At 39.3% G+C, this 27,447-nt stretch overlaps 1 protein-coding gene across 2 annotated transcripts in view; it reads left to right on the top strand.

Moving 5' to 3' along the window:
• The window catches only part of LRIG2 (leucine rich repeats and immunoglobulin like domains 2), a 44,296-nt gene extending 17,587 nt beyond the window's left edge, over positions 1-26,709 (top strand). The window contains exons 2-18 of one of the 2 annotated variants that reach the window (XM_006092509.3): positions 1,510-1,575; positions 3,484-3,558; positions 3,735-3,869; positions 4,392-4,535; positions 4,654-4,797; positions 5,305-5,448; positions 5,654-5,797; positions 6,895-6,975; positions 7,886-7,957; positions 8,095-8,163; positions 13,666-13,829; positions 14,289-14,609; positions 15,594-15,875; positions 17,200-17,649; positions 18,272-18,421; positions 19,987-20,277; positions 21,699-26,709. In XM_006092509.3, the coding sequence (XP_006092571.1) occupies positions 1,510-1,575; positions 3,484-3,558; positions 3,735-3,869; positions 4,392-4,535; positions 4,654-4,797; positions 5,305-5,448; positions 5,654-5,797; positions 6,895-6,975; positions 7,886-7,957; positions 8,095-8,163; positions 13,666-13,829; positions 14,289-14,609; positions 15,594-15,875; positions 17,200-17,649; positions 18,272-18,421; positions 19,987-20,277; positions 21,699-21,925 (2,959 nt within the window). In that variant the 3' untranslated portion in view covers positions 21,926-26,709. The remainder of the gene's footprint in view (positions 1-1,509; positions 1,576-3,483; positions 3,559-3,734; positions 3,870-4,391; positions 4,536-4,653; positions 4,798-5,304; positions 5,449-5,653; positions 5,798-6,894; positions 6,976-7,885; positions 7,958-8,094; positions 8,164-13,665; positions 13,830-14,288; positions 14,610-15,593; positions 15,876-17,199; positions 17,650-18,271; positions 18,422-19,986; positions 20,278-21,698) is intronic. The other variant, XM_023757054.1, reaches the window with a different exon arrangement.
• Positions 26,710-27,447: the final 738 nt, after the last annotated feature.

The following is a 27,447-nucleotide window of genomic DNA, read 5'->3' as shown; positions in this document are numbered from 1 at the left end:
AACATTGTAATAAACATCTTTCAATTGTATGAAATTATGTGTTTGTTGTTTAGTAGCAAATATGATTTGGATCAAGTTTCTGAATATAAGATTTTTATGTGGGACGAATTCATATATTTTTCCCTTATATTTCTCAACACTCTTCTCCATTCATGAGTGGTTTTCAGCTGATACCCAGTGCCAGATATCTTGGAATAAAGGTTTTAGAACAGTTGTGGAAAAGTGATGGTTTGATCTAGTCTTAGTTATGTTATGGTGTAAGTTAAGCTCTTAAATGAAGGTGACTGGTTTTATAGATGGGCAGACATGAATCTAGCGGAGAACAAATTATTCCGTGATAAAGACATTGTTCAAACCTGCATGCATCTGTCAACTGCCTGGGTGGCAGAGCGAGATAAAGTGATCTGTAATGTTTCTCTGGTGTGCCGCTATTACTAGCCATATTGTAATATGTAATGAATCTCTTGGGCAGACAGCTTGTGTGGGCTGGATTCCACCTCAGTCTTGTAAAGATGCCTGGAAGCATCAAGGCGAATTTTTTAAAGCCTATTTAAATATTTAGACTAATGGCTAATTTTAGTGAAATCTCTGCTATATTTAATAAACTATTTGCTAGAAGTGAGATTTCAAGTTTATGCCTTCCTCACTTATCTGCTATGTGACCTTGGATTGACAAATTATTAATCTCTGCCCATTCTGTACCAGGAAGGGAAGATTATAAGAGTATTTGCCTCATAAAGTTGTGTGGAATTAGGCAGTTCATACGTATAAAGTGTATGGAAGAGTGAGTGTCTGGCACTTAAACATTAGCTGCCGCCACTGCCATCATCATCTACATATTTGGGAGTGAGATAAATTTACCTTCCCTGAAGCTAGATTGTTTTTTTGTTGTTTTTTTTTTAAAGGAAGACCACATCTCTATCAAGGATGTGGTCAACCCCAATTCTAATATAGAAGCTCACTGTCTTGACTTGTGAAATCTACAAGTTTATCTTCAGCTAAAGTGTGATATAGTATAGTACAGTGTTATATATTATACTATATATTATGTAAATATTACTTTAAAAAGTACATATTACTTTATATTATATTACTTTAAAAAGTATTTATTTCAAAAGTAAAGTATAGTATAATAAAGTATACTATCACTAAAATGGATGAAGAAATTTATAACATTCTGTGAAGTGATCTACAAAATGTATTGTTAAGAGAAAAGAGCAAGGGCAAAGTAGGGTACAAATTATTCTACCACTTACGTAAAAATTTTCTGGTACATGCATAAACGTCCGTCAGGTTACACAGAAATGTGATATTTTCATTTGTTGATGTGGGTGAGCGAAATTGGATGGCTGGAGACAAGGTAAATTTTTATTCATCCTTTATAAACATTCTTTTTGTCTTTCCTACTCAAATTTACATTTGATAGGGCTTTTAGATTCCTATTTTAGTTTTTTTCTTTAAGTCTGCTTTCCAACACTAACTTAAGAATATTTTTTTGTCCTCTATTAGGGATTTGAGTCATAATCGGTTGTCTAACTGGAACATCAGCTTGGAATCTCAGACATTACAAGAAGTGTAAGTTATTTTACTTAAATTTACATTAAATTCGAGGTGATTTAGAAATGCTGTCAAAAATTTGAAGGAAAAACATTTACATTAAAAGACATTGTTTAAAAATATAAACTGACATCTTTAGCTTTATTGTCACAAACTCTCGGCATTGCCATTGGGTTGGGTAGGGATCACCAACCCTAAATTGCAAACTGTAGAAACAGTCTTCCTTGGGCCCAAAGTAAGATTTTTCCTCTTTTGAGAGTAAATATGCTGGGTTTGTTTTTTGCCATTAAAACTCTCTGTTGTATAAACTCTTTTTTATGTCTTTTTTGTCTTGTTTTGTTTTAATAGTTTATTGATTTTTAGAGAGAGGGGAAGGGAGAGAGAGAAACATCAATGTGAGAGCGGAACATTGATCGGCTGCCCCCTGCACGCACCCTACTGAGGATTGAGCCCTGACTTGGAATCGAACCAGCAACCTTTCGGTGCATGGGATCACGCGCTATCATGAGCCACACCGACCAGGGCTTTTTTTTTTTTATGTCTTGACTCATCTAAAATGGGAGCATCATGTCTAAAGTAGATTTACATGAAATATACTGTTGGTATCATTTGGAATGTGATGGTTAATAATTCAACTTTCCACTTTACTGAAGTGCTTCCTTTAATACTGAGATGTATTATTATGTATTCTTTGGAGGAAATTTTCTAAAATAGGTATTATTAATATCAGTTATTGCATTGTAATGTTCCCAGAGGCACAAGTATCGAGCCTATTGTACCTTTCTTTAAACACCCCTAGAACCCTCAGATTTATTTTCTTTTTAGTTTCCTGCTGACAGGGTAAGTCGTGCACTCATTGTTCCTGCGTTCTCTCCTTGCCTGTCTCGAGGTGACTGCTTCTGTTCTGCTGCAGAGTGAATAGGCTTATTAGCTGAGAGCAGCACTGAGGAAAGATGTGAAAATGCTTCAGTAGGAAGTGCATGAGCTTTCATTACATGGGCTTTGTAACTTCAGTGGGTTCTTTGGAGGCCTTTTACTTCAGGTTTTTTCCTGTATTTTTTATTGTTGAGGTTGTTCATTGATTGAAAACTGGTTAATGGAGTGTGATTATATTAGATTTGCTACAAAAACATTTGATACGATCTGTTCTAAAGAGCTGCTGGGATCAGATGGTGACATGTCATGCCATCTGTAAAATTTAATCACAGTCTCTCTCTCTCTGGGTTGGTTAATTTCATCTTTCTCAAGCAATTCTCCCTACTTAGAATAACTTTAAAATATATATGTATTTTTTCATATATGTGCATGTGTTTGTATTTTTAAAATTTATAATTCCATTATAAATACATAAAATGGATATGGCTGTGTTAATTATTCTTTCTTTGTTTAAGAAGGACCCAGATCAACTGTCATAAACATAACTATTCAAAGACTCTTGGTGGGATTAAAAATATTTAATGTGCAAAATATTTCCTAACCTTTTAAATACTGAGATCAATCATAGATGTATACCATGAAAAAGCATTTCTTATTAAAACCTCTAATTTCTCAGTATAAGACATTTAGTCTAACTCATTCTGAGTCATACAGGCTTCTTTCAGACGTGGCACCCGTCCTAAAGAATATGTATTAGGCCAGCGGTTCTCAACCTGTGGGTCGCGACCCCTTTGGGAGTCAAACGACCCTTTCACAGGGGTTGCCTAAGACCATCGGAAAACACATATATAATTACATATTGTTTTTGTGATTAATCACTATGCTTTAATTATGTTCAATTTGTAACAATGAAATTGGGGGTCACCACAATATGAGGAACTGTATTTGTGACATTAGGAAGGTTGAGAACCTCTGTATTAGGCAGTAAACCAGAACTGAAGACAACATTTCTCTCACTAAACTTTGAAATCTTATTTTCCTTCTGACTAGGAAAATGAATTATAATGAACTAACAGAAATCCCATATTTTGGAGAACCAACCTCCAATATTACTGCATTGTCATTGTAAGTAAATAAGATTTCAGATCTTTTACTTAAATTATAAATAGTACACAGATTTTTTTGTTTGTTGGTTTTTTTTGTTGTTGTAAGTACCCTTATTGTTGATCCCAATTATTTAACATTCTTGTGGCCTTGGGTGGATCACTGGCAGTAGCTTCAATATATTCTTTGTTTTGTAGAGTCCATAATATAATCGCAGAAATAAATGCAGAGGACTTCCAGTTTTACCCTGCTCTCGAGAGTTTAGATCTCAGTTCAAACATAATATCAGAAATCAAGACAGCTTCATTTCCTCGAATGCAGCTTAAATACCTGTAAGTGAAATAGAGTTTAAACTGGATTTACTTTAAAGTGCATTTCTGTTACTGTGATTATGATACGCTTACGTGAATCAAACCTACGGTCAGTTTTTTGGGGTTAGGGGGAATGTTGTTTTTTTTCCTCTCTCCCCTTAAAGAAAGAGTGCATTATTTTCAGAAAATATTGGTAAGTATCCAGGATAATTTTAAATTCTGGATTGTGTTTATTAACAGCTTTGTAAAAGATAGCTAGGAGTAGTTTGTTAAACAGCAGCTTAACCTATGTAATGATGATGATAATTAGCATGTGCATTAGTGTTTTACAGTTTACAAGCATATTCACACAGACTGTTTTAATCCAAATGAAGTAGTTATTATCCTTATTTTGCAGTTGAAGAAACAGAGCAGTTAAATGATTTGTAAAGTTGTGCTCAGCTGCCTAGTGGTAGAGCTGGGGCTCAGTCATAGACTTTGGGCAGCTTTCCTCTGGTAGAATTTTTGTTCCACTAATTTTTTGTTAATCATTTTTCATTTTAGGAATTTGAGTAATAATAGGATAACCATTTTGGAGGCTGGTTGCTTTGATAATTTATCGAGTTCCTTATTAGTGGTAAAGTTAAACCGTAACAGAATTAGCATGATTCCACCCAAGATCTTCAAGCTACCTCACCTCCAATTCTTGTGAGTAACTAAATAGATTATGAGATCATTTTTTCTTACAGTGTCTTTTCCTTTTTAATTATTATTTAGAACAAATCAGCAAACCAGTCTTGTAATTGTAAAACTGTTTTTGTTAAAGGGAGCTTAAAAGAAACCGGATTAAAGTTGTGGAAGGTCTAACATTCCAAGGTCTGGATTCCTTAAAGTCTTTAAAAATGCAGCGGAATGGAATTAGCAAACTTAAGGATGGCGCTTTTTTTGGCTTGGATAACATGGAAGAATTGTAAGTACTATGAACTAGCATAGGAGATTGTTAGGAATGGGGTCTGACTGGGACTTTTTAGTGTCAAACAGCTAGGATAGCTGCGATAGTTATACTTAGGTACATTAGTTCTTTTTCCCTTCTCTGATGTGAAATAAGTATACACAAAGCTCTGTAAGTTTTATTAAATAACTGGCATTTTGCCATCATTCTCATAAACATTTTCTCTAAATAGTTCATGTTCCTTTACTGTTTTGGCTGATGAAATTCATTAGAATTTACCCAGAATAGGTATACTATACCTCTTGGTGTCTTGATTTTATAGATCTGATATTTTAGACAGTCTTATTACCTTCTAGCACTAAATCTTAAGTAAGATCTAAATATTAATTGAATAGAACTCGTTGGCTCACTTGGGTTGAAGAAAGGTATATGTTTCTTTGAGTAAGACTTAATGAGTTTTGGAATCTTCCTATTGCATTGCTTGTTATGAAACATACTTTCTCCTTTATTTCTCTAATTCTGCAGAGAACTGGAGCATAATAACCTTACAGAAGTGAACAAGGGGTGGTTGTATGGCTTGCGAATGTTACAACAGCTCTATGTGAATCAGAATGCTGTTGAAAGGATCAGCCCTGATGCATGGGAGTTCTGCCAAAGACTGTCTGAACTGTAAGTGTTGGTTGGCATTTCAGCGGAGTCTCTGAGGCTAGAGCAGGTTGGAATAAATCATTCCCACGGCCAGTAATAAAATCTGACATCCCTCTTTATTAGAAGTTTGTTGAAAGCTCTAAATTTATCATGTAAATAGAATTAGCCTATGAAAGTTGAATTAAAATAGAGTGAATTCCTTACCTTTCATGTGTCCTGTTTTCAGTGATTTGTCCTATAACCAGTTGGCCCGCCTGGATGAATCTGCCTTTGTGGGTCTGAGCTTACTGGAGAGATTGAATTTAGGGGACAACAGAGTCACTCACATTGCCGATGGTGTATTTAGGTTTCTCTCCAATCTTCAGACACTGTAAGTACACCTGTCCTCTTTTTTTATTTTTTGCTAATTTTTTTTAAAGTAGTAAAGCAAATAAAACAATCAGTCTGCAAATTTATACATGGTAATATTTTGTGGTTCTTTTGTTCTATGCCTCAGTGGAAGACAGTCTTACTTGTCTCTATCTCCACGCCTAAATCTTACTTATCTCTAGCCAGTTCTGTCTGTACTTTAATTCTGAATTAACCAACTAAACAACAAAGCATCTCTTGTGCCCGTTACTGTGGAACAAAACACAGTTGCTAGTGTCAGGAATGCACATTTTCTTCTTCCTCTGACCTTGAGCCGTGTTATTTCTTAGAAAATTAAAATGAGCTTTGTTAGCTTTCACCTCAAGTAAAGATATAGCTAAATGGGAAGAGTGATTTCCTATCTCCTTAGTGATATTATGTATGTCTTGTAAAGAGAAAAGCTTTATGCTTTAATATGAGACGACTTAAGGAAGCAAGTAATCACCTTTAACTGGTATTTCTTCCATCAGGACATGGTGTGGTGCAGTTGCATTTCCTCTGAGAATTGAGCAGGGGATTTTAAAAGATCCATACTTTTCCTTTTAAAGAAAACAGTGATTCCCCCTAAGCACATGGGTATATCATACTTGCTTCCCAGGGGACATGTTTAATTGCCGAGGAGAGGTGAAACTATATGGACATGACTCTTTGTCAGCCATTTTAGGTTAAGGGCCCAGGGGAAGGCTTGAATCGCCCAGAAATCCCATTAGTCTGCATCAGATTTGTAGGCTGTATCTCCTGTATCTTGAAATCCTCCTGCTTTTTGCAGGATCCTGACTATAACTTTTAATATGCTAACACATTTAGTGGCTATTAGCTAGTGCGATTGATACTCTTAGCAGGTTGCTTAATTTATTAAGGCCAGCTTAATTCTTATTAGCTTATGAGAATCAGTTTTATATGCTTATCAGAGATACTCTTTTTTAAAAAAAGAGTTATTCATCATAACTTAACTGGTAAAATAAAGATAAAAATTATCATTGCCATGCCAGAATGGTGCTCAGTGTTATAATGGTCACGTTGACTAATATAGCCTATTTTTCCCTGACATTTTTTTAGAAACTTAAGAAACAATGAAATTTCATGGGCCATAGAAGATGCTAGTGAAGCCTTTGCTGGACTCACAAGTCTCACTAAATTGTATGTATTTAAAATATTTATGTATATCGATAAGGGTATATTGTCAGGAACCCATTGTAAATGTGATTGGATTATATCTGTTTGCTGTGGCTGGGAGGTCTGAGCCTTTTGATTTATTCACTAAAGGAAGAAGCTTTTTAAAAAATCCAGTATGATTTTATTGATTTTTAGAGAGAAAAACATTGGTGTGAGAGAGAAACATCAATCAGTTGGCTCCAATACGCACCCCAACCGGGGATCAAACCTGCAACCTTTTCTATGTACGGGACAATGCTCCAACCAACTGAGCCACCTGGCAAGGGCTAAAGGAAGAAACTTGGTTGATTATTAAGTTTCTTTGTTTTGAGGTTTTTTTATTTTTTTAATTTTGTTTTTTTGTGGTGGGGCACTTTCTAACAAAAGAGCATTCCTATGGGCACATAAAGAAAAGTTGTTTATGGAACTAGAATTTCTGTTTAAGTGAAAAAATGCACTGAGAAACAAGAGTTGAACCAGTAATCTACTTAATCATGTGAGATTGATGGGTAATTTAACAAGAGAGGATTCTCTCAAGTAAGATTTTAGCTATTCTCCCATGAGAATTTTTTCAAGGCTTCACACCTGTCTGAATTTCTTTGACCTGGTGATCTTTCCCTAAGAAGGGAGAAACGGGGACTGTCATTCAGTTTCTTACATGAAAACTGCCTGTGTGTCAGTGGTCAGGAGGGTCGTTCACAGGTACCTCATTGAGTTCTCACATCTTAATAGATACCTTCATTCTCTGCTTTGCATTGGTTAGTCATAAATGTTTGCAGCTTTCATAAAAATGCATGTTTAGCTTATTTTCACCTTTTATAGGTAAATGTTTGATTTAATGAATTTAATTTTGTTTAGTGGAGCACTTTATTAGAAAGGTCTGTTTGTATTTCAGAATCTTACAAGGAAATCAGATTAAGTCAATTACAAAGAAAGCATTCATTGGTCTTGAATCCCTTGAGTATCTGTAAGTATTTTGCATATGTTTTTCTACTGTATAAATAATTTTTGCTATTAGCAGAGGTTTTCATGACTATTTAAAGTCTTTATAGAACTTAATTATAGAAATGGTGACTAATAATGTTTTGTTTCTCTTCATTTCAGAGATTTGAACAACAATGCTATAATGTCTATCCAAGAAAATGCTTTTTCTCAGACTCGCTTGAAAGAACTGTACGTAACTGAAGTATTTTTTTTTATCAATTAGGTCATTATCCATGCTTGTACTTAAAGTGAGATGAATGTGACCCAGATGTTTTCAAAAGCACACAATTCAGGCAGGAAAAAAAAGTGTCAATATGCAATTATTTTAGTGGCTGGATATAATTTAAAAATAACCCAACATTGAAAAGCGCAGTGTGGCACCAGGACCTCTATTTGCCTGTGCTTATAGTTGGCACTGATTCTTGTGCTTTATGTATACCTGACTGTTCCTTTCCTCCCTTCCCCCCTTTCTTTTTGGATTATTAGAAACATGTATCCAATCCTTACACCTTGGGGTGGGTTACACTTAGGGATTATGTCATTTTTTGGAGATGATCTAGCACTTTCAATAGAATGGTCAGAAAGGATGTCTCTGATCTGTTCAAGCTACTGAAATGTTCAAAACTGCATATAGTTGTTATAGAAAAATACATATTATACCTTTTTTTCATTCATGATTTTAAAAAAAAATTGCTTTTAATGGTTTCGAGATTTCATTGGGATGAGGTAGGGTGGAGTGGTAACTAATTCGACTATTCGGCCAGTGGTTAGAATCAAGGGCCAATAACATTTATCTTGCCCTACCTGAAAGCTATTTAAAGGAATGTCTGTAGACCAGAACTGGTTCATGATGGGATATGGATAGAAATGTGTTTTAAAACTTTTAAAAGAGTTTGACATTACTGTGACACTTGTTCAACTTTATAAAAATGTTGATCTATAACAGATGGGAAATTTTAAGAACCGGTTCTTCACCAGCTAGTTTGAGATGCACTGGAAGTGTGCTAGTTCAAACTGCCTGCGTTCAGATTCTTGCTCCATTACTCACAACTATGTGACATCAGATAAACTGATTAGCCTAAAACTGTTTTCCTACTTAAAATGACAATAGCACCCTCCTCAGGGCTGGTGAATTTAATATGAGATTAATTTAGTCACTCAAGGAGTTTATTGTCATCTCTGTTTCATAGTATATTACAATAAACTCTAGTAAGGAAGATAGGTAATGAATCAGTGGATATCTACACTAATAAAAGAGAGATGCAAATTGACCATACCTTCATGACACCTACCAGCCAATGAGGAGTGAGTATGTAAATTAACCCAACAATGATGGCAGGTTAATTTGCATACACAGGCGCCGAGTGTCCAGGGGCAGGACGGGACAGGACGCTTGTGTCATCACCATGGCGATGACACAGGCGTTCCGCGCTGCCCTGGGCCTCTGGGCAGCGTGGGAAGGCTGAAAGGCGGCTCTGGCTGGTGCAAAGGCAGTGCCGGCAGCCAGGGGAAGGAAGGCCCATTCTTGCACGAATCTTGGTGCATCCGGCCTCTAGTATTCATATAAGGTCATAAGTGGCTTTTGCCAACTATAGTGCATTATATTATCCTACAGTAATACACATTCAGAATTTTGAATAAACAGTATCCTATCTAATAAAGAGGTAATAAGCAAATTGACCATCACTCCAACACACAAGATGGCCGCCCCCATGTGGTCAAAGATTGCCGCTCCCATGTTGACACAAGATGGCCGGCAGGGAGGGCAGTTGTGGGCGATCAGGCCGGCAGGGGAGGACAGTTAGGGGTGACCAGGCTGGCAGGGGAGGGCATTTGGGTGGACCAGGCTGTCAGGGGAGGGCAGTTGGGGGGGAACCAGGCCGGCAGGGGAGGGCATTTAGGGGCAGTCGGGTCAGCAGGGGAGCAGTTAGGCGTCGATCAGGCTGGCAGCGGAGTGTCTTAAGGGGCGTCAGGCAGGCAGCAAGCTTTTGAGCTATCAGTCCCGATTGTGAGAGGGATGTCCGACTGCCTGTTTAGGCCCGATCCCACCGGTATCTGTGCCTAAACGGCAGTCGAATCTCTCTCGAGGGTCCCAGATGGGAGAGGTGCAGGCTGGGCTGAGGGACGGACACACACACACACACACACACACACACACTGTGCATGATTTTCGTGCACCCGGGCCTCCTAGTCCTATATAATAAAAGCCTAATATGCAAATCAACTGAATGGGGGGAAGACTAGTTGCTATGATGCTCACTGACCACCAGGGGGCAGATGCTCAATACAGGAGCTGCTCCCTGGTGGTCAGTGTGCTCCCATAGGGGGAGCGCCACTCAGCCATAAGCCAGGCTCACGGCTGGCACGCACAGTGGCAGTGACGGGAGCCTCTCCCGCTTCTGCTGCAGGCAGGCAGGCAGTAAGGAGTGATGGGTCCTGGACTGTGAGAGCCCTGGACTGCAAGAGGGATTTCTGACTGTCAGCTTAGCCCCAGGGGGGACCAGGCCTAAGCCAGCAGGTGGACATCCCTCGAGCTGGACTATGAGAGAGGGCTCAGGCCAGGCTGAGGGACCTCCCCACCCCCAGTGCATGAATCTCGTACACCAGGCCTCTAGTGTATTATATTATCAGGTAATAAATGTTCTGATGAAAAGCAAAGCTGGGTCAAAGGTATGTAGAGTGGCAGGGATTGCTATTTTATATGAAGTAGAGAGAAAAGGCTTTCTGAAGATAACAGCATTTGAGCCAGGGATGAAATGGCAAACCATTGAATACTGGCCAGAGGGCATCCAGGCACAGGGAAGAGCAATTGAAAAGGCCCTAAGGTAGGAGCTTGCTTCTTGTGCTTGACACTGGTGTGGCAGGAGTGGGAGGAGACGAGGTCAGGGAGTTAAAAACAAGAGCGAGGGCATGTAGGATGTAGCACCTTATAGGTCATGAGGAATCAGGACCCCTCTCCTCTCGCCCCCCAAAACATTAGTAAACTTGGGAGAGTTTTGAGATGCTCAGCACAGAGCCTGGCACATTGAAAAAATTGAATAAATAATATTAAAAATACAATGTTATGGTAATTATCATTAGTTATTTTCTGCCAGAATTTTTAAGTGGCCTTTTTTTTTTTAATTCTTGTATATGAGCTCAGTTCAAAATGTAATTTAGGTAGTAGATGAAAGCACATATTACAGTTCATTCTTCAGAGAGTCATTTTAGTAATATGGGAATTGATTTGAACAAATTGCTAATGCAGGAACTATAATACAGCTTTTTTTACTGAGAAGTTTTGGTTACTTTATTTAATTTTTTAAAATTGATTTTAGAGAGAGGAAGGGGTGGGGGATGGGGAAGAAGGGAAGGGGGGAGAAAGAGAGAGAAGTCGATCTATTGCCTCCTGTACATGCCCAGACCAGGGATGGAACCTGCAACCTGGGTATGTGCCTTGACCAGGAATTGAACCTGCCACCTTTTGGTGTATGGTTACTTTAAATCTAAGTCATATTTATAATACTTTTTACATCAACACTTATTTAAAACTCTACATTTTTTTTTATATTGTTTACAATACTTTGTGAAAATTTGAGGGGAGAGTTGCATATAAATTGAAAATATTTTGCATTGAAATGATCATGGTAGAAAAATTAGAAAGTACCGTTAAATCAAAAGGGAGAGAAAGATCCCAAATCCCTACTACTTAAAGACAAGGACTGTTAATGTTTTGGTATCTATCTATCCACATACTGAGAGAATGCCAGGTACTCTCTTAGGCACTTGTGGGCAGGGTCCGTTAGCATGCAAAGGGTAGAAAGATGCAGAGAAATAGAAGTGAAGGGAACTAAAGTGAATTCAGTGGTTTCTGTGGCCAGGCACTGTGCTAAATACTTTATTTAAAATTGTTTTTGAGGTAGGCACTTTCAGTCCCATTTTCCAGAGATAGAAACAGATTTTGGAGACATTCAGTATCTTGCCTAATGTAAGTAGCGGAATTAGTCCAGGCCTCATGGGTCCAGTTTATACCTAAGAAACCGTAAATCAGACATCGTTCCTCTGTTCTTAACCGTCCAGTGGCTTCCCATCACACATAAGGAAAACAACAACTCAAGTTCTTAGTTTATAAAGCACTTGCGTGGACTGGCTCTCCCTGTCCAGCTCTCTGACCTCATTCTGTCACCATCCCTCAGTTTCCTCTGTCTGCGACACACTTAACCACAAGTCTTTTTGCTATTTGCTGTCACTTTTCTTGGGTCGTTGTCCAAATGTCATCTCTTCAAAGAACCTTTCCCTGACCACTCTACCTAAACTGGTAGCTGCTATCTCAGGGTCATTGCCTAGCTTTGTTTTTCTTGATAGCACTTACTTTCTGACATTATACTTGCATTTATTTGTTTTTTGCTTGGCTTAAATACGAAAGCTCTGTGAAGGATATATTCCCACAGCCTACAATATCTGGCATGTTGTAGACTTCAGTATTTCTCTATGATTGAATGAATGAATGAATGTAACATAAGAATTCTTAAATGCATAAGGTAACTTTTGGCCTGCTTAATTAAAATTATCCTTGATAAAACATGGCTTTTGTTATATCCTTAAAGACTGAAACTTCTTTGGAATCAGGTCTTTGGTATTTTACACCAGACTTTAAAAGTAAATGAGGGACCGTTAAAAGAAAACACTGATTTTTTTTATATACAGGGTGGGGCAAAAGTAGGTTAACAGTTATAGTACAAATAAATAATAAGTAATATAAGAATAAATTTTGTTTCGCACACTCAAAACTTTAGCTACTTTTGCCCCACTCTGTATGTTTTATAGGCCTATTATAGACCACAAATGATTTTTCAAAGATTCTCAGTTTAAGTTATAGCACACATTGCCACAGGCTGAAGTGTGTTCAGTCTCGATGAAGTAATTTGAAAAAATTATATCTTCCACAACAAAGATGTGTTTATGCTCCAACATATAAAGCTTTTTTCCCTAAACTTTTCTGGGGGAATTTTAAACCTTAAAGATTTAAAGAAAGGTAAAGGAACATTCAAATACCCTTTACCTAGATTCACCAATTATTAACTTTTTGCTAAATTTGTTATCTATTTCTCTCTCTCACCCCCTCCTTCTCTCTTTCTCTCCCATTACATCTTTGTCTATCTCTCTACACACAGAGAGATAGATACATATACATACACACTGCAATTTTGCTAAACCATTTGAAAGTAAGTTGGAAACATCATGACAGTTCACTGATAAATATCAGTCAGCATGTATTTCCTAAAAACAAGGATCTTTTCCTACATTATTACCACAGCACTGTTGTCACACCCAGTGAAATTAACATTGATAAAATAATATTATCTAATATGCAGTTCATACTCAAATTTCCCCAGTGTCAGAAAATGTTCTTTGTAGATTTATTTTTCCAGTCAAGGATCATTCGTTTTATTTTGTTGTGATGGTTCTGTAGTCTCCTTTAGTCTAAAACGGCCCCTGTCCATTCCCCCCTCCTCCCCATTAGTATCTTTCATGACACTGACAGTATTTGAGGAATTCAGGCTGACAGTCTCAATTTGTTTTCTCATGGTTAGACTCAGGTTAAACATTATTTTGGCAAGAAAAATGCATAGGTACGTAGTCAGCTTTTAATGGTTGAAGAAACTTAGAATGAAAAGTAAAAAGCACTTTTTTCCCTCTTTGTTTCTACAGGATTCTGAACACAAACAGTTTGCTCTGTGACTGCCATTTGAAGTGGCTGCTTCAATGGCTCGTTGATAATAACTTTCAACATTCCGTGAATGCAACTTGTGCACACCCCGAGTGGCTAGCAGGGCAGAGCATCCTGAATGTGGATCTGAAGGATTTTGTCTGTGGTTCGTATTTTTGTCTTTTAAATTTTCTATATTACACACTTATATCTTAACAATAGAATTTTTTATAAAGATGGTTATAGGATTAAGAACTTGTCTTGAAATTTTAATATATGCTTTTCTTTTATTCCCGTTAACTGCTAATGCTTAGGAAGTACATTCTAGGCATAAGTGTCAGTAAGGGATAGTGGGAAGAGTGCTAAACCCTGAAGTTTGAAAACCTGGGTTCTGGTCCAGGCTCTGTTACTGACTTACATGTCTCTGAGCAAGTCATTTGACCTTTTGGGCCTCATTCTTCCATCTTTAAACGAGGCATTGGATTCTAGCTCTATAGTCTCTTTCAATCTTAATATGCCATCTTGTAAACAGAACACACAATTTTACATTATTTGTTTTAAAATTGAATTTGTAGAAGCAAAAATGAACAGCTGACTTGTCTCCTGCCCTATTATTTTCCCTTAGATGATTTTCTCAAGCCACAGATAAGAAGACATCCTGAAACCACAGTTGCTCTCAGAGGTGTGAACGTGACTCTGACGTGCGCTGCAGTGAGCAGCAGTGATTCACCCATGTCTACTGTGTGGCGCAAAGACAGTGAAATCCTGTATGATGCTGACATTGAGAATTTTGTTCGTTTTCAACAGCAAGCTGGAGAAGCTCTGGAATATACTAGTGTCTTACATCTTTTCAATGTGAATTTCACAGATGAAGGAAAATACCAGTGCATCGTTACTAATCACTTTGGTTCTAATTATTCTTATAAAGCCAAACTGACTGTGAATGGTAAGGAATTATGTACCCTAATAGTTTTCTGTAGTTGGGAGGATTTTCCACATTCCATTTTGAACCATTTGACTCAAGAAAATTAGGCGAAACCTGACATTTGAGGAGGATCTTACTGTTTCTGTCTTTAGGGTTGTGATCATGTATAGACTGGATTGTCAGTTTGTCCACTTCCTATCCCTAATTGGTCATTGGTTGAGGGGTAAATGTGAATTCCATGTCCCCAGGAGAGAAGCTGCTCTCGCTGTTATTTATGCTTTTGAAAAAATCCTTTTGAAATTCTCCATTTTCTTTCCAGACCATAATTCTTTTCTGAGAACTATGAAATTTATTCCTGGCATTGTTCACAGGGCCTTTCAATAGCGGAGTATTCAGCACATTTCTAGGTCCAATGATGATCATCATTGTCTTAATATAGTCACACAACAACCATTGTTGAAATTAATGCTGTCTTCACTGTGGCTATAAAAAACTTCTCCAAAACAGCTTGATCTATTTATTACCCATTAGATTGAATAACTACAACATTTTAGACTGTGCACTCAAAAGATATACTTACGTTTTGCTTGTGTGTTGTTTTATGAGACTTTTGAAGGCATAATTTTTTTTTATCATACAGTTCCTTTGACAGCACTGTAGAGGTTAGTGTGAGAAGCACCGTTTAGTCTCTTAAGTAAGGACGTCAGTAAATACCAGGTTCTAAAATACGGAGTTCAGAAAGGTTTGTGGCCGTCTGCTTTCCCTGTCCCCTGATGGGGACAGGGAGGTGTGTCATGTACTCTAGAAGGGTGAGTCATCACTGTGCTGCAGATATTCAGGTTGAGAGAAAAGATGGCCTCTGAAGTTGCATTTACTGTCAGTCCAGAGAGCATGTCTCTCTGAGAAATGCAGCCTGATGACAGTTGTCATTTGGCCTAACAGGTTCTCCCTGTTTGTGTGTGTTTTCCCTCACCCACTTTTTCTTGGTGATCTTTCTTGGAACAGAGATGCCTTCATTTCTGAAAACCCCAATGGATCTAACTATTCGCACCGGTGCCATGGCCAGATTAGAATGTGCTGCAGAAGGGCACCCTGCACCTCAGATTTCCTGGCAGAAAGATGGCGGGACTGACTTTCCTGCAGCCCGAGAAAGACGAATGCATGTCATGCCCGAGGATGATGTCTTCTTCATCGCCAACGTGAAGATAGAAGACATGGGGATCTACAGCTGCATGGCACAAAACATAGCAGGAGGCCTCTCGGCAAATGCCTCACTCACAGTGTTAGGTATGTTTACTGCCGTGGGTCCCAGCTTTTGTAGGAGCCTTTTTATTAGGGACCTAATCTCGGTCTTAATGACAAGAAAAGTCTGATATTTCAGCTGTGATCCTTACATCTCATCACCTTGTTTTGTCAGTTTATGCAGGGTTATGTCAGCCGAGGGCTATGGTCGGCAAACCGCAGCTCGTGAGGCCCGCGTGCGGGCGCGCACGTACAGTGCGATTGAAACTTCATGGCCCATGCGCAGAAGTCGGTATTTTGTGGAAGAGCCGGTATTTTGTGGAAGAGCCACACTCAAGGGGCCAAAGAGCCGCATGTGGCTCGAGAGCCGCGGTTTGCCGACCACTGGCCTAGGGCATTAGTGGATCAGGTAGCTGAAATCTGGGGGAATGCTGAGGGCGGATTTAGAGAGGTTTACCACATGAAATGAAAATTCAAGGCCCTAAGTGTATCCTATTATATCTCCCTCTGTACGGTGCCTGCTTCATACACATGAGTTTCAGTTATTTTATAGGGAACTTGAGACAGTTTAACTGTTTTCCCTCCCTGTCATTTAAAATTTTTTAAAATACAGAATGACCTGTCCTCTAGTTAGATTTCCCGTTTTCCATCCAGTGCTCCTTTTAATTTTATGCTCTGTGAAATGTCTTTCCCCTAAAGATTTCTCCTGACAGGCCTGTTTCTTCTTATGACAATGCTTTTCTTCATGGACTTTACTCCCCGGGAAATTCTATTTTTAGTTCTCTATTCCCCTAGATGTTAAGGTTTTTAAAAGTTTATTGGTTTGTGTTATTTACTTGTATAATAAAAAAATAAGTTTATTGTGTTTAAAAACATTAGCTACACAGAAAATTAGAATAAAGGAGGGAAAGTCACTAAAACAGTTGTTAAAGATTTTGTCATATTCTGGACTTCTTTTTAACTCATTTTTATGTAGTTATATATACCTGCTTTTTTCCACTTAATATTTATCACAGGGTTACCCTGTTATTGGTCTTCATAGAATATCACGTTGCTGTGTACTGTAATTTAATTAATCATTTTCCTGCTAGGTTTTTAGATTTTTCCCTTTATTTTTAAAATTACAACTAATTTATAATAAATACTTTTGTGTAGAAATTTTTGAATTCCTTAGCTTAGGATAGCTTGCCCAAGGTGGAATTACTGAGATAAGATTTAGATTTTTTTGAGACTTTTGCTTTTCTGAAATACTAACTTGTAATCCTCCCATGAGTATATGAAATTGCCTATTTCATTTTCACCTCATCAATCCAATAGGATTTAAGGAATAAAACTGCTTAATATGATTTTAATGTAATCTCTCTGTTAGAGACGCCCTCATTTATTAGACCCCTGGAGGACAAGACAGTAGCCCGAGGTGAAACTGCAGTATTACAGTGCATAGCTGGAGGGAGTCCTGCCCCTCGCCTCAATTGGACCAAAGATGATGGACCACTGCTGGTGACAGAACGGCACTTCTTTGCTGCAGCCAACCAGCTTCTCATCATTGTAGATGCTGGGCTAGAAGATGCTGGGAAATATACCTGCATTATGTCTAACACTCTTGGAACAGAACGTGGTCACATTTACCTAAATGTCATCTCATCCCCCAATTGTGACTCTTCCCAGAGTAGCATTGGGCATGAGGACGATGGCTGGACCACAGTTGGCATTGTCATCATCGTTGTGGTCTGCTGTGTTGTGGGCACCTCTTTGATCTGGGTCATTGTTATTTACCACATGAGAAGGAAAAATGAGGACTACAGTATTACGAACACAGGTGAGTGGCACCAGTTGACACCTTTGGCTTGTACTTGAATCGGGAATGTAGTATAGTATTTACTGTAAAATATAAAAATTGGGGAACTTTGTTACTTTATAGTAGTATGTAGTAGAAGGAAGAGTTTTTCTGTTAAAATATCCAATTTCCTTGATATAACAGAACCTCTCTAATAAATAGTTTTAAGAATTTGTGGACACTCCCTTAAAAGTTTACTCTCCTTTTTCTAATGCCTACAGCTCATTTCCATTGTAGTTTCTCTGTGGGGAAGAGGAGCCCTTATGACTGATCAGTCTTTCATACTCCTCACTCTGAAATTCTGTGAGAGGAGTTGCAGCCATAGACTGTGAAAGTACCCACAGATAAGATTTCCGATTTTAGGTTTTGTTTCTCTTGGTAATACTATTACAATGAAGCTTTGAGAAGAAGTCTAGTGAGATGATTTTAGGGGAAATTCTAGTGAGAAATGATTTTAGGGGAAATTTTAAGTTCCTAGGTATACATAAAACATTTTCCTGGCCAATAGAATCCAAGTGGAACACATTTATAAAGTGGTCTTCTGAGCGTTGGCTTAAATTGCCTAACTTTATTTGTGAGTTACATACAGATTTCTCTTTTGCAGAGGAGCTTAACCTGCCTGCAGACATTCCCAGCTACTTGTCTTCCCAAGGAACTCTGTCTGAGCCACAGGAAGGCTACAGCAACTCTGAGGCAGGCAGTCATCAGCAGCTCATGCCTCCTGCCAATGGATATTTACACAAAGGCACTGATGGTAATGACTCTTCGTTATGCTTACACTGCAGCCCTACCCGCTTGAGTTTATTTTTTAGTGTCTAGTTTTGCCCTTTAACCTGAAGCAGTATTTTAAAAGAGATACTCAAAACATTTGGCCCCATGCAAAATAGGATAAAAATTGACTAAAGTCTTAAACAGAGAAGAAAGTCACCTGACAGGTAGGAGAAACACATCCTAACGGGATTGAGAGTACTACCCAGCACAGTCTCCCACACCAGTGTTACTATGGGAAGGAGAAGCTCTGGAAGTGTTTTTTTGGTGTCTTTTATCTGATTTCAGGCGTGAACATCCTTCAGACCATGTTCAGGGGAGGTTTGTTTCTCCTGCTGACAGGTATATAGTCACTGAAGTTTAAACGGTGATGATGTTTTTCAGCATATATCAGATAGAGATGAAATGTTCCCAATTGAACCCACCTTCTCAACATAGCTATTCTTCCCATTCCGTCCTTCCCACAGGAAGGTCAATGAAGGGATAGAATCGGGTTTGATTCCTAGTCCCTCTTTCCAGCTCTGTGGCCATGAACAAGTTAACATCTGAGCTTTAATTTCCTCGTAGCTAAAATAAACTATTTTATAAAGCACTTTCCTCGAGTTTTAGCAGATTCTTTCAACAAATCTGTGTAGTACTTCAAGTCCTATACAAATGAAAGGTCTATTTCATTTCTAGAGATTTTTTATGCTGGGTGTTGACAGAACTTCTCTATGTAATTGACAAGTTGGATTTTTTGGTTCTCCATGAAAAAGGGGGTATTTTTAGCTTTTAAAAAAATACGTAAAGCCTTCACTCTGAAATTTGTGGGAAATAACACTGCTTTCTGGGTTAAACAAAATTACATTTCGATTTCTTCCAGTTCTAAAATCTTGTTGCTTGATTGTGAATTAAGTACCTCGCGCTTTATTCCTCACTCTCTTTCATCATTCAGTTTTCAAAGCACATAACAGCCCAGGGAGCTCACTGTTACTTTTACTTCTGCCAAACACATATTTGTTGGGCAGGACTCTTGGCTTTCTCAGGGGTACTTTCCGCAGCTAGTGTTGCTTAACCTCTTGACTCATGAAAGTAATATGGGCTTTTGTGAAGTGAAGCGATCATAACTCCTTGTTCTCTGCTTCAGTTTGCTTAAGCCAAACATGTCTTGTAGCACAGTGCCAGCCTTATTTTGGCTCCCTTGATTTGAGCATGACCTTATCCAGGCTGGACAAAGATGGCTTAGTCAAGAGCACGAGCTGGAGCCAGAGTGCCGAGTCCAGATTTCAACTCCTCGCTCTGGCAGTATGCTTGGGCCAATTACTTAACTTCCCTGTGTTGTAGTTACTCCATCTGGAAGATGGGGAAATAATAGTACCTACCTTACGGGGATGTTGTGAGGATTACACAGTTAATTTACAGAAGACCTCCGAACTTCACCTGGTCTGTAGAGTAAGTGTGGAATAATTGCCAGCTCTGATGATAATGACGGCAACTGTAGGAGAAAACTGATGATGGTAAAGCTGGTTCCTTAACTGAAGGCTGTTCGGCTTCTATCCCCTGTTGACCTAGGTGGCTCTGGAACCCGGGTTATCTGCTCAGATTGTTACGACAATGCCAACATCTACTCCAGGACGCGAGAATACTGTCCGTACACCTACATTGCTGAGGAGGATGTTCTAGATCAGACACTGTCCAGCCTCATGGTCCAGATGCCCAAAGAGACTTATCTGGCACATCCTTCCCAAGATGCCACAACGCTGGAGAGCCTGGTATTACCAGCAGATAGAGAGACGTCTGCCTTTCCCACCAACCACGAGAGGGTGAATGAGAAGACACTCGCCTCCACACAGATGAGCAGTGGTAAAGGGCACAGTGTTTTTTTGTTCAATTTGTTTTCACTTTCACCTACTTGATTTTTTTCTGTCATGTAGTTAGCACTCTTATTTGACAGGAAGCAGCAGTCCAGTTGGTGTAATGGAGTCATTAGCTGCTATTACATGGTATGAAGTAGAGCGAGAGATTTTGAGAGACTAGAGTTACAGAGAAGTCTGTATCTTTTGGATGAAAATAGCTTTTGTGGAAATAGCAAGACCACGCCTCTAAAAATTCAGAAGCCATATAGCAACAGTTTTTAAAAAATTTCACATAGGTGTTACTTTTCTCCTTTCATCTTACTTAAATGATGGAGATCTGAAGTGCTAAGGATATAATTTGATGAAAGTTTTTACTGAGAAAACTTTTAAATGCTTTATTTGGTTGCTGCACTATCAGGTAAGCATTGAATGCCAGCATCACTTGGCAGGTGTTTGCTTTTGTCTGTGAGGTATGATGGTCAGGGCCATCAGTGGGAAAGCAGTGAACCAGAGTCTAGTTTAACTGGACCCCAGCTTATTTGTATGCATATAAAGCTTGAGAAACCCTGCTGGCGTTTACTCTTCACGTGGGTTTTTAAAAAATTTTATTTCTGAGCATTTGTTTCCAGAATATTTGAAAAAGCTTTTTCCAAAATGCATCCCCATGAAGTTAACTTAACTTTCAGTAAATGATCTTTGGGGAGAGAGCTTACCTTGCAGTAAATAAGGAGAATGAGAAATGCACACTTTTGAACTCAGAGTACGAACAATCTGATTTAAAATCGCTGCTTTTGGTTATCTTATTGTTGGAATTATTAGAATGCTAGAAGCTAGAGGGAAATCGTTTATTTTTAAGATAGTTTTTTAAAACATAGGCATTTAATTGTTATTTAAAAACATACAGGGTGGGGCAGAAGTAGGCTTACAGTTGTTCCTAATGAAAGTAATACAATAATTAATAAATAATAAAACAAGAATAAATTCTGGGTTTCATGTACTCACAACTGTAAGCCTACTTTTGCCCCACCCGGTATGGCTTCTCTGAATTTTTATTACGCATTCCATTACAGTGTGAATACTATTAGTCCCTTAGTCTGTTTCCATGTGTCTAAAGAGTTTTATTCTCAAATTTTGTAGCAGCAGAGTCATTAACAAGAGGCAAAAGTAGGAGACATATCGCATGGATTCAGCAAATAATTGGTTAAGTTTGAGTAGAAGGGTTTGCATGACCATAGTTCCAGTTTTCGTCTTGTTTCTTTTTTTAGTGTTGCTAAGAAGATGGCAAGTATATATTTGATCTCAGCATCCTTATACAGGAATATTGGGTATCTTTATTTCTTTGAGGATTTGGGTAAAAGAAAATTAAGTTTTAGGAAATTAATTTTGAACTTGTATTTGCCACTGACGATTCTTGTCTTTGATTCTCAGAAACATTGCAGCGGCCTCTGTGGAACGTGAGCGGAGAACTGGGCCTGCCTCCTGCTCCCTTTTCCCAGCAGCCCGGCCCTGCGTCACCACAGCCTCATCAGCACGAGGGCCTGGCGGAGAGTGGTGCCGCTTGCTCCGCTTCCCCCACGCCCTGTCACAGGTTGCACGACCACGCTTTTGATTTTAGTAGGACTCGGAACATTCAAGAGGGAAGCGAGGGCACATGAAATATTCTAGGATGCAATCTGGGCAAAGACCCAAATTCATTAATTTTGTATTTACTACCTCAGAGTTCAGAAGAAACCCCAAAGTCAGCATTTGCTTCACTCTTTGTCTACAATTACATTTGACCACACCAAGGTGGGCTAGGCATTTGTTTGGGCTTCCACCTGACAAAGAGAAGATAATGGCTGACAGACCTGGGTACATGTACTAAACAGTGTGCCACAGGGGCAGAGGACGGTACAGGACAGATGTGCTTCCTGAGGGTCCGGGGGAATGTGCATATTGGGAAGAGTCTCATTGCTGCTTACCATGCTGATTGTCTCAACCCGCAGAATGATTCTGAGAAAACAGAATCTATTTTGCCTTCCAAAGAACAAAAATAACTCTGGTCCTTGCTTGGACGTGTTCGGGGATTTGTCAGTGGTTTTAGCAGGTTTTAGCGAGCCAGTCGTTGAGGCTTTGATATTCAAAGTCTTTGGCAAGTATCCCAGGCTTGACCAGCTGTTACCAGGTCAAGGAGTTTTGTATTCATGTGAATCATTTTTTTTTTTCCTTGAGGGGCGAGGGAGAAGGGGATCCCTATCACCCTGGAATCTCATTGTAAATATATGTGCATTTATAAATAATTTTTTGTATTCATTGACCATAAGTGTTGGCTGCAATGTAAATATTTTTGATATGCCAAAATTATATATGACATCTAGTTATAATGTTGACAGCAGCTTCTCAGACCACAGATTTTGTATATCTTGGTTTAGTGATTTTAAAGGCTGTTTAAAGTTTTAAAAATGTATTTGTTAAGAAGTCTATGTATAGAGGCAGGGTACCCAGTGATTGGGTGCACACAAACACAGTCTTGGTGTAATTAACCACTTACTTCGTACCTAAAGGTTCATACATCTACTCATTTGCCACCTGTTTACAAGTGCCAGACACTATTACCTTTCTAGGGTAGAAAGGCTCTTTGAAAACACTAGCAGTCCTGTCATCACCATATGTACGTAAATAAAGGAAAACTCGTTTGGGGAATATCTTCTTTCAACAAAGGATTTAGTTGACGAGGAAACCAAAGATTGTTTCTTTTCTGTTTGTTTTTTTATAATGTCTCTTCTACCAATGCACAGTACATCTTAAGAAGGGAAAAGGGCTTTTGGAAGTAGAAGGACATGCGGAAATGTTTACACTATAAAGCTTTGGAGTGGTCCTTGTTTAGTACAAGTGATTATTTAAGCCAAAAAGTTTTCCTGAATTTCTGATAGCGTTACGTAAACAAAGGACTTAACACTAATGGAATGGACTGAAGTTGTTTGTGCTTTCAGATTTCCTTACATAGGCAGGCAGGCGGTCAGACTCTGTCCTCTACATATTGTAAGTGCTAGCTAGCTATGTACTACACAACCTGTCACTTCAGTGAAAATAAGTCATTGTGCATTTCAGGGGTTCTAAACTCACATAATTTCCTAGCTTTTTGCTAGAATTTCATGCTTGCTTTCAATCCTAAATCTCCCATAGGCAGCAGCACCTCTTGAGCTGTTTCGTACCATCATGCCTTTCTCTTTTTCCTTTTTAAACTATCAGCCTTTCTTCATTTTCACTTTGAACTTCTTAAATATCCCCCCCCACCACCCTTCAATTTGTGATCCCTCTTCCTGCTTACTAGGTTGTAGTGTAATTTGTACTGACTTAGAATCAAGAGACCTGATTGCATTCCCTGCCCTGTACTTACTAGTTGTGTAATCAGGGCCCAGTCCCTTTACATCTCAGCCTGTTTATGAAATGAGGGCGCTTTACGGATGCTCTGAAGCCCTTTCCAGCTGTAACATTCTATGAACCTGTGATCCCTCCAGGAACCAAGGAGGGTTATGCTACTCTAATAAAAAGCTGCTTTCATGAGATGTTTGTTAAGTAGAACAAGAGCGATGCTGCTTACTCTGACTTGAGCCAGACTTACTTCCTCTATAGCAGGAGAAATGGTATAAGCTACACTCCTGGGAAGAAATATTCTGCTTCTAAACAGTGTCAGTAAACAAGGACACTGGACTGCATTGACAAGCACCAGTGCGCTCTAGCACAGCAGGTCTGAGCGCTGGTGTTGGAATACTCCACAGAATCTGAATCAGTTGGAGGGTGTGCCACCGCTAATTTGTAACTAGTTTGTGACCTTTCTGCTGTGTTCAAGGTTATCCCAATAATGATAGTACTCTTTCTCATATTCTGATAGACTTTCTTGGGTGAAAAAGGTGGAGATAGAGCTAGACTGCAAGTGAGCATTGGCTGTCATGTGTGAGAGGACAAAACAGGCTGGACCAGTGCCCTAGGAAAAATAGGTACATGGTGCTGCCGTGGTGTTGGCAGTGGCCGTTCTCTGCAGTATCAGTCTGTCTCCTGATGGCCAGGGATTCCGTTTTGTCAACTCTCAGATATCCCTAGCCTGTCTACTGGTACATAACTAAAAAACTTAACGTAAATACTAGTCAGGAATTTGTTTAAATGTGAATAGCCTACCCCTGGTCTTTAAAGAAGATAATTTAATAAATTCTAATCTTAGGAGGAATACCTGAAACTTTTCATTATTGCATCTGTTCTTGACCAAGCAGCATTTAACTCTCTACTATAACCCGGATTAGTGGCTCAGCAGTGTTTCTTTCCAGCATCGTAATGTCTGCCTGTTGCCAATTTAACAAGGGATGTGGCTGACCCAGGCAAACGAAAATGCTAGGACCCAATTACCACTTCCTCTCAGGAGCGATGCATAAATCCTCTCATGTGTTGGTATCCCTCAGGCCGATTCTTCAGGCTTGCCTGGAAGAACTAGCCTTGTCCTTGAACTCCAGCCTCACTGGCACAAGCTCCACACCTAAGCCACTGGCTTTCTGTCCTTGGCAGCTTCTAAAGTGCTTTCCCTAGAAGGCACAGTACTCCGAGGACCCAGCCACGTGCACTTCCCTCCAGGTGCCATCTCAGAATGCTTAGGATGCATGTTTCTCTGTAAGGTAACTCTCATGTTTAAAAACAGTTGCCTTCACATTACCCATTTGGAGGTTGTAAAAGAAACACTAAGATGTTAAGCAACTTAGACTGAGCCATTTTCCTAAGAAAAGGGAGATATGATAAAAGTCTTTAATTACTTTAAAAGGTTGTCCTATGAGATTCACTGTTTTGATTCCAGAGGACCTGGGTCATATCAGTGGGGCAGCAGCTACAAGAGGTGCAGAATACACTGGCCAGTAATCTATAATAATAAAAGCGTAATATGCTAATGAGACCCGGCAGCCGAAGGATCTTCTGGATGAAGCCAGGGCTGCGAGGGCCAAGCCCCTTGCACGAATTTCGTGCATCAGGCCTCTAGTTCTATATAAGCTCACTTGCTAACCTAACTGTTAGATTTATCTGACAATTGGAATAATCAGCCTTTGGGGGAAAAGTACACACGGAAGCTGAATAATCATTTGCTAATAACTTTGAGGAAATTTCTGCCTTGAGATGGAATATGGGCAAGATGACTTTCATTTTATCATTGGAAATCTCCAGAAAAACCGTGCCCTTCAGAATCATTTATATAAAGTATAGAGCACTTAAGAATTTTTTTTAAACTAAAGAATTTTGTGTTTTGGCCTATTCTGTGTTAATGGCTGAAAACATGAAAGTCTGGGCTTATTCTGAGGAAATCTGTAACTAGTAATTAACACAGACAGCACTACCATAATAAAAAGTTTAAAGCCTATCATGTATTATATCCCTCCCTTTACTCTTTATTTAATTTTGATCCCTGTTCTTATCAGTGGGCTCCATATAGAATGGGGTTGGAATTGTAGTGTTTAATTTTACACCGAGTATTTCACTCAAGTGTGTGGTGGCCTGTTCTAATCACTTGACTATCCACAGAAATGCCAAGAGGGTAATGGAGCTACAGAGGTAAATTTGCTGTCATTTTATGCTACGTCTTCCATTTCATATTTTACTTCTTGATGCAGATGACAGGTAATTGTGAAACAGTCGAGCTAAGGTTTTTTGGCAATCTGCAAGGAATGTTTCATTTTTCTATTACATGGTCTCTTTCCAGTTCAGTTTGGCAGATGTTTCCCCCTCCTGCTCTTCTAACCTTTTTTTGGGAGTACAAGCTACACCAACATCAGTCAGCTTTCATTTTCTTTCTGTTTTGGACACTGCCTTGTTTGTTGCAAAAATAACAAGTTCTGAATTGAGAGATCTATTATAAGCTGCTCTTATCAAAACAACACCTGAAAGCCCATGAGTCATCTGAAGGTTTTATGGGTACTAAAGGGTGTGTGTGTGTGTGTGTGTGTGTGTGTGTGTGTGTGTGTGTGTGTGTTTTAAGAGTAATATTTGGACCTGTTCCCTCAAGTTTGTATTGTTTATCAGTCCTAATAATCTTCACCAACGGGTGGGGTGAAGGTGAAAAACAGGTGTAAGGAGTATAGTTATCAGCTGTAACTGTCTTGAAAGAGAAATTGGTCATCGTGTGGTCAACTGCTCTTAGAATTTTCCTTCGCTACTGGAAGTGGCCTCTTGATCCGTAGACTATTTCTATGTTCCCACTATGCTCCCCCTGTGTTTCCCCACCCCCATCAGAGGATGTCAGTCTGAGCAGCCCTGGTACTAGATGTCCCTGAGGAGAGTTGTAAGCCAAGTTGTTCAGTGTGGCCCTTTCCTCGTATCTATTTATATTTTCTCACACATGAGAATGTATATTTTATAAAGCATGTGTTTGTCTACTTGTTTGTTTACTGTGATATGTCTTCAATAAAGCTAAACTACATTATGATTTTCTGGTCTTTTCTTGCCTCAAGTACAGGACGAAATGGTGCATTACGCTTTATGATTCCAAAGCACAGCTTCTTGCCCCTTCCTTTGTCACGTAGTCTTTGTTACGGCCTGACTTGTGTGCCCCCAGTAAGAAGGGAGAGTTTAGAGCCCAGACCTGCATTTGCACAGAGGACAGTGAGTAGACAGCCATCTGCAGGCCAGCAAGAGAGGCCTCGGAAAAACCTGCCGACATTACCGTGGACTTGAGCATCTGGAAATGTGAAAAAGTGTTGTCTACGCCCCGTCTGTGAGGTTTTGTTATGGCAGCCTGAGCAAGTAATACAATCTTCCGATAACCGAGCCACGTTGGTAGTTTTCTTATACCCCAGGCTGTGGGATTTGCCTAAGGTCAGAGGCTCCAAAGCCCATGCTCTTTGGACTGAGTCATACTGTCTTCTGGCCCCAGCCGGAGCCTTTTATACTGAAAAGCACTGCAGAGATGAACACACTGGCTGGTGTGCTTGCAGTTCCGGCACTGCACAGCCCCAGCTGCACAGAAGTTTAAACGAAAGGCGGCCGCAGCACTGAACGATGCTGCCCAGAAAGCAAGAAGCTAATGTGCGTCTGCAGCATAAGTGCCTGGAGGTTGAGTGCATCTAGGAACAAAGGAGCAAGGTGTTTGGAGCAAGTGCTTTTAAGCTCCTGTTTTGTTCTCTTCCAAGGAGAAAACAGGTTTTTAAATCAATAAGTAGAATCC

The sequence above is a fragment of the Myotis lucifugus genome, unplaced genomic scaffold, assembly GCF_000147115.1.
Source record: "Myotis lucifugus unplaced genomic scaffold, Myoluc2.0 scaffold_101, whole genome shotgun sequence".
NCBI lineage: Eukaryota > Metazoa > Chordata > Mammalia > Chiroptera > Vespertilionidae > Myotis > Myotis lucifugus.
The sequence above is the reverse complement of the archived record's forward strand: the minus strand, read 5'-3'. Positions and strand labels throughout refer to the sequence as shown.